At 38.1% G+C, this 18,990-nt stretch overlaps 1 protein-coding gene across 1 annotated transcript in view; it reads left to right on the top strand.

The window, feature by feature from the left end:
• Positions 1-18,422, top strand: part of TMEM156 (transmembrane protein 156) — a 62,724-nt gene extending 44,302 nt beyond the window's left edge. Inside the window, exon 6 of the mRNA XM_082390818.1 lies at positions 10,084-18,422. Coding sequence (XP_082246944.1) covers positions 10,084-10,193 — 110 coding nt within the window. The 3' untranslated portion in view covers positions 10,194-18,422. The remainder of the gene's footprint in view (positions 1-10,083) is intronic.
• The last annotated feature ends 568 nt before the right edge of the window (positions 18,423-18,990 follow it).

The raw sequence follows: 18,990 nt of genomic DNA on the forward strand, positions 1-18,990 counted from the left end.
CCAGTGGTATTTTAACTGTTATAGACCATAGAAAAAAAGGATGTTTCCTACGTCTATTTATGAAATAAACGTTTATATTCAAGCCCAAGGAAGATTGTGTCTAAAATGAAAGTATCGAGCAATCTTACTTATGTCTATCTATGCAAAAATCCTCAACAAATATTAGCAAAAGAATCCAGTAGCACAGTTTAAAAAAATATGTATACATACCTACATACACACACTCCTATGATCAAGTGGGGCTTATCCCACGAATACAAGAACAGTTCAGCATTAGGAGATCTATTAATATCATTCATCATATTAACAGATCTAAGGGAACGATTGTTGGATCATTTCTATAGATGATAAAAATGTATTTGATTATACGCACAAAAGAAGAAGACTTAGAAGACCTACTTTTCTCATTATTTATTCTACAAATTTACTTCTAATTTTTAAAAGACAAATATAGCTGTTATGCTATATTCAATTGATTTAAAACATTTCAGCATAGATAATATGATGTTACAGTTAAATATTAAGCACACCACAAGGCTCTGAGCTATCAACCAGAGACTTTGCTAAGTAGAATGATGAATATTAGAAATGAGTTTTCATTAGTAAAATTAGTGGTAATCAAAGTCCGAATTGTATGTTCACTGTTGAAATTAGAGGCATTCAAGATTTGTTAGTTGGATAAAATATTGTAGAAAAGTGCTCCATGGCTGCACTAATGGGGTATGAGAACCCAGCCAACACTGTAACCTCTACTTTAGGAATCGTCCAACTCCTTGCACAGGTCCCTGGCTGCATGATACCAACTGCAAGCCTAAGCAAGTCCTACCTCTGGAGCATGTCCTGTCCTCCCCAAGTGAGCTGTGAAGCCCAAGTGACAGGGAGCATGGACTCACATCAAGCCTATACAGCAGGTTTTCCAAGCTGTGTCCTTGCCCTCTCTCTACTGGCTAACAAATACCTAATAAATGCCTGTATGTGAGGAAAAATTTCTCCTGGTGAGATTCCCATGCTCAAACTTTTTGGTAGTTGATTTTATCTACTGATAAGAACCTAAGGGTTGTGCATGGTTAGATTGGCTTAGGTCATTTCACAGCAATAGCTGTAGGGATTTTGTAAACCTTTAGTAAAACTAGTAAAATTAAAAACAATTTACCTAACGATCAAAACACCTAAGACTAAATTACAGAAAGCATAATTCATATAGTAAAATCTAAATTAAAAATCCAGAAACCACACACAAAAAGCAAAATGTATAAAATTTAGACAAATTAAGGAAGATATAATGCTAAGTATAAACAATTGGGTATTTTGTATAAGTGTTATTTAATCTGTATTGTATACTTGAAATCTGCTAAAAGGATAGATTTTAAATTAAATTTTCTCAACACACACACACAATGGTAACTATGTGGAGGTGATGGATAAGTTATTTAGCTTTATCGTGGTGATCTTTTCACAATGTATGCATATATCAAAATATCAAGTTGTATGTACACCTTATATAATTACTATGTTTATATGTCAAAGCTATCAATACAGTTGTTAAAAATGAAAAAAAAATGTATTTGACAAAATACAATACCCATTCTTCATAAAAACACCTAATAAAAATAAGATAAATAGGTACTTCCATAATATGATAAAATATATCTGTCTCAAACAAAAACTCAGACTCATGCTTAGTAGGGAAACACTAAAAGCATGCTTAGCTAAAGCCAGAAATGTTCAAGAATGTTCACTATTGCCACTTTATCTACAGTTATCCTAGAAGTACTAATCAACACAATTAGATAAGAGGCAGAACTACAAGGTTCACAAGTTGGAAAGGATAGGTAAAATGATCACTTATTTTGCAGATGATATGATATGTACCCAAAAAATCTAATTCCCTAAAAACATCTTTGAAAAGTTCAGTAAGGGGCAGGGTACAAAATTAATATAAAAAGTCAAACAACATTTATATATTTAAACAACAACCAGTTAGAAGATATACTGCATTTAAAACAGCTGCTGAAAATAAAGTAATTAGGAATAAACTTCATAAGAAATGTGCATGATCTTTCTGAAGAAAACTTCAGAAAAATGCTCCTGAGAGACATAAAAATGACTTGAAGAAAAGGAATGGTATATAATGTTCTTGAAAGGAAGATGAATATAAAAAGATGCCAATTTCCCCTAAATCAATAAATAAACAAGTTCATTTCCATATCCCAATGAAAAATAAACTGTCAATAGTAGACAGGAAAAAATGGACATAGAAGAATAAACAGGAGGAGTATCCATTCCATTATGGTACTGGTACAGACTAGATAAAAATATCCAATGAAACATTAGAAAGTTCAGGACTTTAGTAAATGATGAAAATGGCATATCAAATCAGTAGGAAAACAAAGAAATACTGAATGAATGATGTTGGAACAACTGAATAATCATCTAGGAAAAAAAATTTACTTAATCCAGAGCCCACACTAATACTGGAGTAAATTCCATACAGATCAGTGATTTTAATGAAAACATGAAACCACAAAAGTAATAGAAGAAACAATGGTAGAATTCATTTACAACTAATGCAGAACTAATCATGACACAAAACTCAGCTAAAACACTAATAAATTTGACCCTGTGCAAAAGAATGTACACAGCAAAAGCAATTGGGGGAAAGTTATTTGCAGTTCATCACAAATAAGCAACCTTTCCTAGTATATAAGGAGCTTCTAATAATTGATGAAGAAAAGACCATAACCTAGTAGGCAAATGGGTAAAGGACAAGAATGGACTGTTTACAGAAAAAGGAAATACAAATAGTTCTTAAACATATGAAAGGTTGTTTGGTCTCGCTCAGACCAAATTCTTTAAAAAATGTTTTGTTGTTGTTGTTTACTATGTGCCAATAATATTGGTCACTTGGGTATAAGAGACACAGCAGTGAACCAAACAAAATAAAGATTTCTGCTCTCATGGAGCTTCATTCAGGTGGGAAAGCAAGTTGAAGCTACACTGAGATGCCACTTTCATCTATCAGATTGGCAAAAATCCAGAAGTTTGACGTCACACTCTATGGCAAGGGGCAAGAGGTACTCTCATACTTTACTAAGGTAAACTGAGAGGCGAAATTGGTGCAACTTCCATGATAGGTAATTTGGCAATAACCATCAAAGTTACAAATGTATAAGTTCTTTAAGCCAGCAATTTTATTTCTAGGAACTTATCCTATAGATTTACTCACATAGGAGAGAAATAGCATCTATACAATGTTTATTGCTTGTGTATTTACAAGATCAAAAATGATTAGACACCATCTAAGCAAACACCATCTAGGCTGTTTAAAGACATGGTGTTACATCCATACTGTGGAATACCAGGACGTTGTAAAAAGGAAAGAGGAAGCACTTATGTGGAAAGTTTCCCTAAGATACATCATTCATGATATATATGTATGGTATTCTACTAATTGTGTAAAGAATGACAAAAACAACATTTTAATAACACATATATTAAAGTACAAATTTATCATCTATCTATCTACCTATCTATCTATCTACCTATCAACTATCTAGAAGGGAAAGAACTATGTGATATGATGGGAAGTGATTGCCTGGGAGACGGGGTAAAAAGGAATATTCACTGAATATCCCTTCATAGTTTAAAATTTTTTAATCAGCTGAATGTATTCCTTATACAGAAAATTAAATCCAAAAAAATAAGTTTTTCTTATCAAAAATTTTTTTCTAATTAAAGGAATAACATTCTGAGAGAAGGTTTGACAGGATTTCCCTTTTGGTAAACTACACCAGTGTTTAATACTCTTCTTGGAAAAAAAAGAGTCATATTCTTGATTATACTTAAATCTTCCTTTCTGATATCTCTTCTTAAGAAGCAACTACACAAATTTCTCTTTAAATTAGAGGTCACCTCATTTCCAACCATGTTCAGGGCTTTGTATAAAAAGTAGAGACATCTGTGAAGCAAAAAACCACGTGTATTATGTAGAACTCAAGTTTCAATATAAAGACTAGAAAAGCAAGACCCAGGACCCCAGTGGAATAAAAGAGATACCATTGAGCCATGGACATTAAGTTTTACCTTCTATTTAAAGTCAGTTGAAGATAATATTAGAAGAATTTTATAAAGTCACAGAGTCATAGCAAAGGAAGACAGGTTAGAGTTCATCTAATTGGTAACCTTGCTTTTTGGTAAAATTGTCCCTGAAATCAAGGATGTTATTTATTAATATTATTCTTAGGGACATATTTCAACAATATGCAAAGAAGGAAATGTTTGTACTTTCCAAACTAAAATTCTTTTCTTGCTACTTGACATTGTACCTTAAATTTTTTCTTTACTTTGCTCCTCCTTAACTATACTGCAGATCTTGTGCTCAGAAGGAGATGAGGGAGGAGGAATTGAAAGGATAGATACAGAGTTGAGAGAAAAGGGTTAAAAGTGTCAGAGTTGAGAGGGCAGACAGCAGAAGCAAGAAGAACTACAATCCTGCAACCTGTGAAACAAAAACCACATTCACAGAAAGACAGTCAAGATGAAAAGGCAGAGGGCTATGTACCAGATGAAGGAACAAGATAAAACCCCAGAAAAACAACTAAATGACATGGAGATAGGCAACCTTCCAGAAAAAGAATTCAGAATAATGATAGTGAAGATGATCCAGGACCTCATAAAGAATGGAGGCAAAGATCGAGAAGATGAAAGAAATGTTTAACAAAGACCTAGAAGAATTAAAGAACAAACAAATAGAAATGAACAATACAATAACTGAAATGAAAACTACACTAGAAGGAATCAACAGTAGAATAACTGAGGCAGAAGAACGGATAAGTGAACTGGAAGACAGAATGGTGGAATTCACTGCTGCGGAACAGACTAAAGAAAAAAGAATGAAAAGAAATGAAGACAGCCTAAGAGACCTCTGGGAAAACATTAAACATAACAACATTCACATTATAAGGGTCCCAGAAGGAGAAGAGAGAGAGAAAGGACCAGAGAAAATATTTCAAGAGATTATAGTTGAAAACTTTCCTAACGTGGGAAAGGAAATAGCCCCCCAAGTCCAGGAAGTGCAGAGAGTCCCATACAGGATAAACCCAAGGAGAAACACACCGAGACACATAGTAATCAAAGTGGCAAAAATTAAAGACAAAGAAAAATTATTGAAAGCAGCAAGGGAAAAACGACAAATAACATACAAGGGAACTCCCATAAGGTTAACAGCTGATTTCTCAGCAGAAACTCTACAAGCCAAAAGGGAGTGGCATGATATACTTAAAGTGATGAAAGGGAAGAACCTACAACCAAGATTACTCTACCCTGCAAGGATCTCATTCAGATTCGATGGAGAAATCAAAAGCTTGACAGACAAGCAAAAGCTAAGAGAATTCAGCACCACCAAACCAGCTCTACAACAAATGCTAAAGGAACTTCTCTAAGTGGGAAACACAAGAGAAGAAAAGGACCTACAAAAACAAACCCAAAACAATTAAGAAAATGGGCATAGGAACATACATATCGATAATTACCTTAAACGTGAATGGATTAAATGCTCCAACCAAAAGACACAGGCTTGCTGAATGGATACAAAAACAAGACCCATATATATGCTGTCTACAAGAGACCCACTCCAGACCTAGGGACACATACAGACCGAAAGTGAGGGGATGGAAAAAGATATTCCATGCAAATGGAAATCAAAAGAAAGCTGGAGTAGCAATACTCCTATCACATAAAATAGACTTTAAAATAAAGAATGGTACAAGAGACAAGGAAGGACAGTACATAATGATCAAGGGATCAATCCAAGAAGAAGATATAACAATTATAAATATATATGCACCCAACATAGGAGCACCTCAATACATAAGGCAACTGCTAACAGCTATAAAGAGGAAATCGACAGTAACACAGTAATAGTGGGGGACTTTAACACCTCACTTACACCAATGGACAGATCATCCAAAATGAAAATAAATAAGGAAACAGAAGCTTTAAATGACACAATAGACCAGATAGATTTAATTGATATATATAGGACATTCCATCCAAAAACAGCAGATTACACGTTCTTCTCAAGTGCGCACGGAACATTCTCCAGGATAGATCACATCTTGGGTCACAAATCAAGCCTCAGTAAATTTAAGAAAATTGAAATCATATCAAGCATCTTTTCTGACCACAACACTATGAGATTAGAAATGAATTACAGGGAAAAAAACGTAAAAAACAGAAACACATGGAGGCTAAACACTACGTTACTAAATAACCAAGAGATCACTGAAGAAATCAAAGAGGACATCAAAAAATACCTAGAGACAAATGACAATGAAAACACGACAATCCAAAACCTATGGGATGCAGCAAAAGCAGTTCTAAGAGGGAAGTTTATAGCTATACAAGCCTACCTCAAGAAACAAGAAAAATCTCAAATAAACAATCTAACCTTACACCTCAAGGAACTAGAGAAAGAAGAGCAAACAAAACCCAAAGTTAGTAGAAGGAAAGAAATCATAAAGATCAGAGCAGAAATAAATGAAATAGAAACAAAGAAAACAATAGCAAAGATCAATAAAACTAAAAGTTGGTTCTTTGAGAAGATAAACAAAATTGATAAAGCATTAGCCAGACTCATCCAGAAAAAGAGGGAGAGGACTCAAATCAACAAAATTAGAAATGAAAAAAGGAGAAGTTACAACAGACACCGCAGAAATACAAAGCATCCTAAAAGACTACTACAAGCAACTCTATGCCAATAAAATGGACAACCTGGAAGAAATGGACAAATTCTTAGAAAGGTATAACCTTCCAAGACTGAACCAGGAAGAAATAGAAAATATGAACAGACCAATCACAAGTAATAAAATTGAAACTGTGATTAAAAATCTTCCAACAAACAGAAGTCCAGGACCAGATGGCTTCACAGGTGAATTCTATCAAACATTTAGAGAAGAGCTAACACCCATCCTTCTCAAACTCTTCCAAAAATTGCAGAGGAAGGAACACTCCCAAACTCATTCTATGAGGCCACCATCACCCTGATACCAAAACCAGACAAAGATACTTCAAAAAAAGAAAATTACAGACCGATATCACTGATGAATATAGATGCAAAAATCCTCAACAAAATACTAGCAAACAGAATCCAACAACACATTAAAAGGATCATACACCATGATCAAGTGGGATTTATCCCAGGGATGCAAGGATTCTTCAATATACACAACTCAATCAATGTGATACACCATATTAACAAATTGAAGAATAAAAACCATATGATCATCTCAGTAGATGAAGAAAAAGCTTCTGAGAAAATTCAATACCCATTTATGATAAAAACTCTCCAGAAAGTGGGCATAGAGGGAACCTACCTCAACATAATAAAGGCCATATATGACAAACCCACAGCAAACATCATTCTCAATGGTGAAAAACTGAAAGCATTTCCTCTAAGATCAGGAACAAGACAAGGATGTCCACTCTCACTACTATTATTCAACATAGTTTTGGAAGTCCTAACCATGGCAATCAGAGAAGAAAAAGAAACAAAAGGAATACAAATTGGAAAAGAAGAAGTAAAACTGTCACTTTTTGCAGATGACATGATACTATACATAGAGAATCCTAAAGATGCTACCAGAAAACTACTAGAGCTCATCAATGAATTTGGTAAAGTTGCAGGATACAAAATTAATGCACAGAAATCTCTTGCATTCCTATACACTAATGATGAAAAATCAGAAAGAGAAATTAAGGAAACACTCCCATTTACCATTGCAACAAAAAGAATAAAATACCTAGGAATAAACCTACCTAGGGAGACAAAAGACCTGTATGCAGAAAACTATAAGACACTGATGAAAGAAATTAAAGGTGATGGGCTTCCCTGGTGGCGCAGTGGTTGAGAATCTGCCTGCCAGTGCAGGGGACATGGGTTCGAGCCCTGGTTCGGGAAGATCCCACACGCCGCGGAACAACTAAGCCTGTGCGCCACAACTACTGAGCCTGTGCATCTGGAGCCTGTGCTCCGCAACAAGAGAGGCCGTGACAGTGAGAGGCCCACGCACCGTGATGAAGAGTGGCCCCCGCTTGCCACAACTAGAGAAAGCCCTCGCACATAAACGAAGACCCAACACAGCCATGTGTACACATCACGTAGCATGTATACACTGATGTGTATAATATTGATGACTAATGAGAAAAACAACACAAAGTGTCAGAGGTGCAGGCAAAATAAATTAATTAATTAATTAATTTAAAAAAAAAAAAGAAAAGAAAAGAAATTAAAGGTGATACCAACAGTTGGAGAGATATACCATGTTCTTGGATTGGAAGAATCAATATTGTGAAAATGACTATACTATCCAAAGCAATCTACAGATTCAATGCAATCCCTATCAAATTACCAATGGCATTTTTTATGGAACTAGAACAAAAAATCTTAAAATTTGTATGGAGACACAAACGACCCTGAAAAGCCAAAGCAATCTTGAGGGAAAAAAATGGAGCTGGAGGTATCAGATTCCCTGACTTCAGACTACACTACAAAGCTACAGTAATCAAGACAGTATGGTACTGACACAAAAACAGAAACATAGATCAATGGAACAAGACAGAAAGCCCAGAGATAAACCCAGGCACATATGGTCAACTAATCTATGACAAAGGAGGCAAGGATATACAATGGAGAAAAGACAGTCTCTTCAATAAGTGGTGCTGGGTAAACTGGACAGCTACATGTAAAAGAATGAAATTAGAACACTCCCTAACACCATACACAAAAATAAACTCAAAATGGATTCAAGACCTAAATGTAAGACCAGACACTATAAAACTCTTAGAGGAAAACATAGGCAGAACATTCTTTGACATAAATCACAGCAAGATCTTTTTTGATCCACCTCCTAGAGTAATGGAAATAAAAACAAAAATAAACAAATGGGACCTAATGAAACTTCAAAGCTTTTGCACAGCAAAGGAAACCATAAACAAGACGAAAAGACAACCCTCAGAATGGGAGAAAATATTTGCAAATGAATCAACGGACAAAGGATTAATCTCCAAAATATATAAACAGCCCATGCAGCTCAATATTAAAGAAACAAACCAACCCAATCCAAAAATGGGCAGAAGACCTAAATAGACATTTCTCCAAAGAAGACATACAGATGGCCAAGAAGCACATGAAAAGCTGCTCAACATCACTAATTATTAGAGAAATGCAAATCAAAACTACAATGAGGTATCACCTCACACCAGTTAGAATGGGCACCGTCAGAGAGTCTACAAACAACAAATGCTGGAGAGGGTGTGGAGAAAAGGGAAACCTCTTGTGCTGTTGGTGGGAATGTAAATTGATACAGCCACTATGGAGAACAGTATGGAGGTTCCTTAAAAAACTAAAAATAGAATTACCATATGACCCAGCAATCCCACTACTGGGCATATACCCAGAGAAAACCATAATTCAAAAAGACACATGCACCCGAATGTTCATTGCAGCACTATTTACAATAGCCAGGTCATGGAGGCAACCTAGATGCCCATTAACAGATGAATCGATAAAGAAGAAGTGGTACATATATACAATGGAATATTACTCAGCCAAAAAAAGGAACAAAATTGGGTCATTTGTTGAGACGTGGATGGATCTAGAGACTGTCATACAGAGTGAAGTAAGTCAGAAAGAGAAAAACAAATATCGTATATTAATGCATGCATGTGGAACCTAGAAAAATGGTACAGATGAACCAGTTTGCAGGGCAGAAGTTGAGACACAGATGTAGAGAACACATGTATGTACACCAAGGGGGAAAGCTGCTGGGGGGTGGGGATGGTGGTGTGATGAATTGGGCGATTGGGATTGACATGTATACACTGATGTGTATAATACTGATGACTAATGAGAAAAGAAAAACAAAGTGTCAGAGGTGCAGGCAGGAAATTTAGTAAGTCGTGGAAACTGCCAGAGTACTGTCTAGGTGGAACGCATGGTTCTCTTACTACATTGGAATATACTGTGTCTACTTTAGCATTGCTCTTGACTAAATACAGACTAGAACAGCTCTCCTTCTTAAACAGCAGAGACCACGCAGAGGCTGCCTATGGCTCAGGTCAAGGATGCGCTTCCTCCAATACCAGAACTAGAAGTTACTTCCATGGCGCATCAGCAAGATCAATATACACGGTGAGTGATGCTTCAGCTTTATTGACGATTTGACTATTCATTATAAACGTGAATAGATCCAAGGAGGTATAGTTTACCCCAAACTGCATTTCTATCCAGGTGTAGGAGATAGAAAGTGATGAACTTGTGAAATCAGTTCATATGAATTAGATGGCATGAAATATAATCACTGTTTCCTCCAAGGTCTAGGAAGGACCAGTAAACTAATCTCTTAGTCTGTTGAACAACATGTGCCCTGAGATGTCTACTCATCTCTTGGTACTGTTTCCTGGGGTTGAGTCATAAGTCCAGCAGGCTAATCACTGTTTCACTTGGAACATGAGAAAAGAGAGAATGTAAATTTGTAAAGCAGAACTACTCACTGACTTCCAACTACTGAAATAAAACTTCTCTAAATTTAATATTTGATAACCTAGATTAATGCACATTGATTTCCATGTATTTGTATACAAAACTGTGATCAGAAATGTCTTAGAAATCTTTTTCGTTCGTTCAACAAATATTTATTAAATAGCTATTTTGTTAAAGGCACTACTGATAACCACTGTAGGGGGTATAAAAATTATAACAGGGACAAGAAGGGAAACTAGCATTTCTTAGTATTCTTTTATTGTGCTTGGTGGTGATAGACTAGATCATTTACTGTTTATAATATTTGGGTCCCGGCAGGAAACTGATGGTATCCTCATATTGAATAATTTGGGGAGAGTTTCATAAAGGGCCTATTAAACCAGGATGTGGGAAAACCAAAAAAGGACAGTGTAGCATCCTAGGACTAGTAACTGGGGGCACTGCTACTGTCCCTAAGACTAAAGGGACAAGGAACTCAGAGAGACAGAGACAGAAGCACACACATACATACACAGAAGGAATATGTGGGGAGGGTTGCCTGATAGGAGCTGTGGCTTTTGGTCATGGACACAACAGCCTGTGGTTGCCCTGAGGAGAGAGAATGAATATCCCAACACCCAAAAGGGTGTTCTCCTTTTTTCCCAATGTCTAGTACTCCCCACTGGCCAAACCCAACCAGAGCCAGAGGACACTGGTGCTAGATTGAGAGAGTTCATATAGATTGGCCTCCCAGAGCACCAAGCAAAGTGGACAAAAGGGGAAGGCAGATCTGGAGAGACAACCAAAGGGTTCCAGCATAGGTGGCCCAATACATCAAACTGGAAACTAAGTGCCAAGGAACACTTTGTCTTCAGGACTAGAGAGAGGCAGGTCTTCGTGCTTGGGTCTTTAGTGAAATCAGGGTCTGCTGTTGGCTCAGAAATTCCTAGGGAGAATATAATGTCATCATATAATTGTTTTAATGAAATGTTACTGGCTATTATGCTTGATATTTCTCATTCTGGTCCTCATTCTAGGATGCTCAAGCTTGCTCGTGAAGAGCTCTCCTCTGTCCTTTTACCAAATGCTTTTGGAGCACCTACTGTGTGCCAAGAATTCTGCTACTCATTGGCAAAATAACATGCAGTCTATCAGTGGAGGAATCAGATTAGGGAATCCCTAATTCCAACTGAGTGCCAAGTACCATGATGGAGGCACCCACAAGGGACTTGGGGAGCATTATGGGGAGACCCCTCATTCAGAGGACATGTTGCCTAGCATTTAATAGATGTCCAATAAATATTTAGTGGACATAAGTATTGAGTGAATGGATAAATCTCAACTTCTGTGTCTCTCTACTAGAATCATGGACTCCTGTAACCAAAAGAAACTTGCATGAACACTTTCACTTTTATTTTATATAAGTGGAAAATAAGCCAAAAAAATATAGTGGCAGAGGCTGGAGGAGACCCTAGGTTTCCTGGGACCTAGGCTGAGAAGTTTATTACCACTAATCACACTGTCTACTTGGGGATATAAAGGAGTGTCCATGGCATAACAAAGGATTGGAAAGAGCCCTTAATCAGTGACTTTAGGGAGTTTTTCGTGTTCTTATAAGACATAGTTTTAATAAATGGTTTAAAATTTTTTTCCACTAATAATTTTCAGGTCAACAACATTTTTGTGTGAATAATATTTGCCTTTTTTTAAATCTTCAGACTATCCTTATGAGTTCCTCTGGGCAATTTGGACTGAACCCTTCTGAAGAGTACTCATAATTCTATTCTGGGAATGAGTTAACTGGTAATTGTTGGTCTGGCTGTGGATGCACAATAGGAACCAGTAGGAGTGCTGACTGGTTGATGGAAACTAACTCAACAGTACTCATTTGACCCAGGAGATCAAAGGGACAAGAGTTTTTTTCAGGAAGGCATTATGAGTCATGGAAAACAAGCTAATGAAACCCATGGAAAAAGCAAGAGAACACTTACTCTCTTTGTTTATCCATCATTATACAGCTTACACTAGCCCCAAGATTTTGATTTTGAGGAACCAAAAACAGGGTTGAGGATGCAAATCCTTTCTCTCACTGGCCCGCATTGCAGATCCTGATTTGATGTGTTTTCTTATATAGATGGATTGTTTCTATTTGGCAAATTGCTTAAGAGGACCTGGGTTGTTTGTTTATACATTTGTTTGCGTCTGTAAATCTTGCCTCCTTTTGGCACTGGGATGTTTAAAAAAAATTCAAAATACCAAAATAAAATGAATTTAAGTGAAATACTTGAATGTTTAAATCTAATAACAACATGTTCCCTCTGTTTCTTTTGGCTTTCATCTTTTCATAGCTATCATTGATGTCAAGAATAATTATAGTTATTAATTACAGTAAAATCATATATAAAAAAGAGGACAGTTCTTAACATTGAAAAATAGAAAAATACCTTCCAAAGAATTAATATTGTTAAAATGGCCTTACTACCCAAAGCAATCTACAGATTTAATGTGATCCCTATCAAATACCCATGACAGTTTTCACAGAACTAGAACAAATAATCCTAAAATTGATATGGAACAATAAAAGACCCCAAATTGCCAAAGCAATCTTGAGGAAAAACAAAAAAACAAAAAAAAAACCAAAGCAGGAGGCATAACCCTCTCATACTTCAGACAATACTACAAAGCTAAAGTAATCAAAACAGTGTGGTATTGGCACAAAAACAGACATATGGATCAATGGGACAGAATAGAGAGCTCTGAAGTAAACCCACACACCTATGGTCAATAATCTTCGACAAAGGAGGCAAGAATACACAATGGGAAAAAGACAGTCTCTTCAGCAAGTGGTGCTGGGAAAGTTGGAAAGCTGCATGTAAATCAATGAAGTTAGAATACACTCTCACACTATGCACAAAAATAAACACAAAATGGCTTAACGACTTAAACATAAGACATGACATCATAAAATTCCTAGAAGAGAACATAGGCAAAACATTCTCTGACATAAATTGTACCAATGTTTTCTTAGGTCAGTCTCCCAAGGCAATAGAAATAAAAACAAAAATAATCTAATTATTATGGGGATCTAGGGAAACTTACAAGCTTTTGTACAGCAAAAGAAGCCATAAACAAAATGAAAAAGCAACCTATGGAATGGGAGAAAATATTTGCAAATGATGAGACGAACAAGGCCTAATTTCCAAAATATACAAACAGCTCATACAACTCAACAACAAAAAAACAAACAACCCAATCGAAAAATGAGCAGAAGACCTAAATAGACATTTCTCCAAAGAAGACATACAGATGGCCAACAGGCACATGAAAAGATGCTCAACACTGCTAATTACAGTAAGTCCCCTACATATGAACCTTCAAGTTGTGAACTTTCAGAGATGCAAACATGTGTTTGCATGTCCAATCATGTAAGTTCATGTGTCTGGCATACCTTGTCACGTGTGTGCATCCTCTACAAGTGGTTGTGCTTTTGTGTACTTTATTGTACAGTACTGTAGAGAGTACAGTAGTACAGTATCATTATTTCAAGCCCAGGATGTCCAGAAGTAAGCGTAAAAGCAGTGGTATATAGCCGATTGTGTTAGTTGGGTACTTAGGCTAACTTTGTTGGACTTATGAACAAATTGGACTTATGAATGCGCTCTTGGAAGGGAACTTGTTCGTATGTAGGGGACTTACTGTATTAGAGAACTGGAAATCAAAAGTACAATGAGATATCACCTCACACTGATCAGAATGGCCATCACTAAAAATTCTACAAATAATAAATGCTGGGGAGGGTGTAGAGAAAAGGGAACCCTCCTACACTGTTGGTGGGAAAGTATGTTGGTGCAGTCACTATGGAAAACATTATGGAGGGTCCTCAAAAAACTAAAGATAGAACTACCATATGACCCAGAGATCCCACTCCTGGGCATATATCCGGGCAAAACTATAGTTCAAAAAGATACATGCACGCCTGTGATAACCCAGAGGGGTGGGACAGGGGGGTGGGAGGGAGGCTCAAGAGGAAGGGCATATATGTATACATATAGCTAATTCACTTTGTTGTACAGCAGAAACCAACACAACATTGTAAGGCAACTATACTCCAATTAAAAAAAGAAAAAGAAAAAAAAAGATACATGTACCACTATGTTCTTAGTAGCACTATTCACAATAGCCAAGACATGGAAACAAGATAAATGTCCATCAGCAGATGAATGAGTAAAGAAGACGTGCTGTATATATACAATGGAATACTACTCAGCCTTAAGAAAGAATGAAATAATGCCATGTGCAGCAACATGGATGGACCTAGAGATTATCATATTAAGCAAAGTAAGTCAGAGAGACAAATACCATATGATATCACTTATATGTGGAATCCAAAATATGACACAAATGAATCTATCTACGAAATAGAAACAGACTCACAGACATAGAGAATAGACTTGTGGTTGCCAAGGGGGAGTGGGAGAGGGATGGACTGAGAGTTTGGGGTTAGTAGATGCAAACTATTACATATAGAATGGATAAACAACAAGGTCCTACTGGATAGCACAGGGAACTATATTCAATATCCTGAGATAAACCATAATGGAAAAGAATATCAAAAAGAATGTATATGTATTACTGAATCACTTTGCGGTACAGCAGAAATTAACACAACATTGTAAACCAACTATACTTCAATTTAAAAAAAGAAAAGAAAACACCTTCTGAGAGTTAAGGTGGAACTTAATCTCCTGACGTCATTATATGGTTAAAATTGCTTATCTGAGTAGATTTTCAGAGTTTAACTGCAGGGTCAGATTTAACATTAAGCAACCTAACAGGAATGAATGTTTCAGCACACAGAGGTTTTTTTGGTACTCCAGTTTTTTTTTTTTGTTAGATCACAAACTGAAATTCTAATTGTAAAATTTAGGGATTGAGGATTTGGCAAATGGAATTCTACTAGCCATACTTTTTCTTATTTGTATATCCCTGATTAATAGGTGAGTCAGGCTCAGGTCTGGGATACTTCAGCAGGAATTGAGGGATGTCACATTCTCTGAGGTATGGACCTTATACAGTTTCTGAGAAGTCAAATTATTGTTCCCTTGTATATCACCTATTATGATCTGACAAATGACTTGGAAATCAATGGGAACTTGGTTTACAAAAGGCATGAATTAAGCTTCAAGTTCTGTTACATTGTGGCAGCTTTTAGAAGCTAATTTCACTTATTTATTAAAATACTAGACTTTAACAGAAACTGTGAAGCACTGAGGGATGTAGTGTTATGGGCTCTCCGCCCACAGCAAGCTTACGATGTGGAGGAGGAGACAGGATATGAATGCCGTTAGTTATAATACTAGATGCAATGGTAAGATAAATGTCATTAGCAGGCTCCATGCTTCATGCTGAGAGTTCACAGGCCAAAAGAACCATTGCCAGTGGGGGTAATCTGGTGGGCTTCTTGGGAAGGCCACTTTTGAGCAGGGTCTGGAAGATGGCTTTTCCTGTTCTCTCAGTAGAAGTCAAATCTCCCAAGTGTACATGTTCGCAGCCCTCATAGCCCTTTTCATATCGGTCATTTACAATTATTTTTGTGGTTGTTAATCAATGTCTGTCTCCTTCTCTAGACTGGTTCTGCTCACCGTCCTATCCCTGGCAGCTGGTAGAATGCTCAGCTCACAGTAGGCGCTTAATAAATATTTGTTGGATGGAGAACTATTTCTTGAGCCTCCCTATGCATCAGGCACATTCCGTGTATACTCATTTCCTCCTCACAACTGCTCTCAAGACAGGTGTCATTACCCCTGAGGAAGCTGAGGCCAAGGGAAGCTCACCAGTTTGCCTGCCATCTCTGGACTAATATTTGGCTCCAGTCAAGGTGTGTAAAGCCGGCGCTGCTCCCAGGACTCGCACTGTGGGCTGGAGACGGGACAAAGGGTGCAGGATGCTTGGAGGGGGTGCCTGAGAGAAGGGCTCCCTCCAAGAGCACCAGCGGCCTCTCTTCTGGGAGTGCAAGGAGGCTGGGTGAACCTGCCTTCGGAGGAGGCCTCTGATGGAACTGCCTCGGCATTGCTGGTCCTGCATGTCTCCCTCAGCCCCGCAGTTCTGCTCGCCTCCCTGCCCACCTGGCTCCAATAAAAACGACACTGTGTTCCTGGGTGCCTGGTGTGATGCCTGGCTTCCAGTCTACACAACTGAGCCTGACTTTTAGCCCATTCCGGTTTTCAACTGGTTCCACGTCTGACACTGACCCACCTCGCGCCCCCTCCCTATGACTTACAGCCTTGTCGTCGTGTGTCTGTGGCTCTCACCGCGGGCTCCCCTTCCCAGCTGTGAGCCACACTCACCTCCTTGACCTCTGTGTCCCGCTCGGTAGCCGGGAGCCCAGCACTCCATGCAGAGGGGTTCAGGTGTGCACTGGGGGGAGGGCACCTGGCACCAGGCGGGGAGGTTGCCGGGGTTGCTCAGTCGCTGAGCCGACACGGTGGAATTGGAGTGGTAGAAAGAGGGAGAGACAGAGAGAGAGGATGTGAGGGGAGAATTGGAGGCACTTGGCAATGATGTGATGCAGGTGTGGGAATGAGGGTGGGGCAGGAGAAGGCGGAGAGAAGAGGCACGGAGGGCACCCCTCCGGATCTCTATGTGGGGAAAACAGCATCACCTGAATTTATAGCAGCTAGCTTGGGTTTCTAGAAGAATTTTCATTTCCCAGAGGATTCCCTTCAAACTTTACTTTCATCCTGGTTGTAACTTCTACTTTCCCCCTGCCCCCTGCATCCTTAGTCATCCTGGATGGAGCAGTTATTCTTCAGACCACCTTGCTCCTTCTGCCTCCTTTCTGACTGTGACATCTGCGCTCTCCTTCCATCTGTAGAAATCCTCTCCACCCTTCAAAGGCAGAAAGGCTACCTTGCCCATGGAGCGGCCCCTGCTGACAGGAGCTGGAATAATGTCTCTTTTCTGTGCTTTCCCAGCATTTAGTCCTCTTGCAAAGTACTTCTCCATCCTGCCTCACACCACAACCATTGTACTGATGTCTGTTTCCCCTCCAGATTGTGAGGAGACTGGGAACCACAGCTTCTCCAGCTTCTGAGTCCCCAGGGACAGGTACTCACTCCTCCCTACCCGCTCCTCCCTCGCAACGCTCATCAATGGAGTTTGACAGGTGTTGGCTGTAAATTCAGCACAGTGGTTACCTCTAAGGCGATGGGGAAGGGGATGGGGATGGGCAGCTACATGCCAGGGACTTCTAACACAACTGTCATGTTCTGTTATAAACTTGGCGGTGGGTATATGGGAGTCATTGTGTCATGATTCTATGTAGCTTACATATATTTTAAAATACACTTTTGTACCTACACGAAATTTAATAAAACCAAATTTTACAAAGGATAAATATCGTATAAATTGCATCTTCCTTTCTCCCTCTGTCAGAAGATAGCTCTGTCTGTCTCTCTCCCAACTATATTTCTTTCCCTTCATGTAAAACATGGTAGAATAAAGACTTGGAGTCAATTTTCTGACAGTTGATTCTCATGATCTGATTTTGTTTACTTCCTTCTCTGTCTATTTTTTATTTTATTTCTCTTTTCTGTCTGCATCTTTCTTAACCATCTCCAACTATTGGTGCTATTCTGATGGGTGGCAATCTTAGGATAATGAGTGGAAGGAAGTTCTTACATTTTTAAAATCCAAATAAGGATGTTATTGATTAACTGAGAGATATGACAACAAAAGATGCATTTAAAAATCCTCTATGAACTGGGAATCATGTACTTTAGTAAAGATAGGGTAGTCTAGAAGCTTCTATAATTTGAGGGGCAAGATGAAGTGTGCATGCAAGGGCATGGAGCAAAACAGGACATTTTGGCAAAAAATAATACAAAATTCTTTGGATGAGTTATTTTTTCACCTGAGAGTTAAGGCTGTTTCCAGAGAGAAATATGGAGATAAATGTATTGCTTATTGAAAGAATATCATGTTGAGGGTTATAATTGAGGTACTTTCATCTACAAGTAATAGGAGGCCCAAATCAAAATGACATAAATTATAAGATTTATTGTCTTACCTAATAGAAATTCTGAATAGGGTGCGTCCCAAGTTGGTGAATTCAAGAACTCACATCATCGAGCACGCAGGTTCTTTCCTCCTTTTCCTCTCTGCCATCTTCAACTTGTTGGCTTTTGCCTTCAGGCTTCCCCTCTTATGGTTTCAAGAAGAGATTGTATTAAATGGTGGTGCCACAGCACCAGCCATCAGCACATTCTTACACCACAGTATCCTTTTTAAGAGTAAAGAAACTTTATAAGAAGACCCCTCCTGGAAAGATTTCTCCTCATGTCAGAGCATCTAGGATTGGATCACAGACCCACCCTTAAACCCACCAATGACAGGACAGGGGGTTGGGACCATGATGACTAGTGTAGAAGAACTCAGATTTGCTTGGTTTTTAAAGAGGGGAGAGGAATTGA

This window comes from Balaenoptera borealis (genome assembly GCF_965194805.1).
Source record: "Balaenoptera borealis genome assembly, chromosome: 4".
NCBI lineage: Eukaryota > Metazoa > Chordata > Mammalia > Artiodactyla > Balaenopteridae > Balaenoptera > Balaenoptera borealis.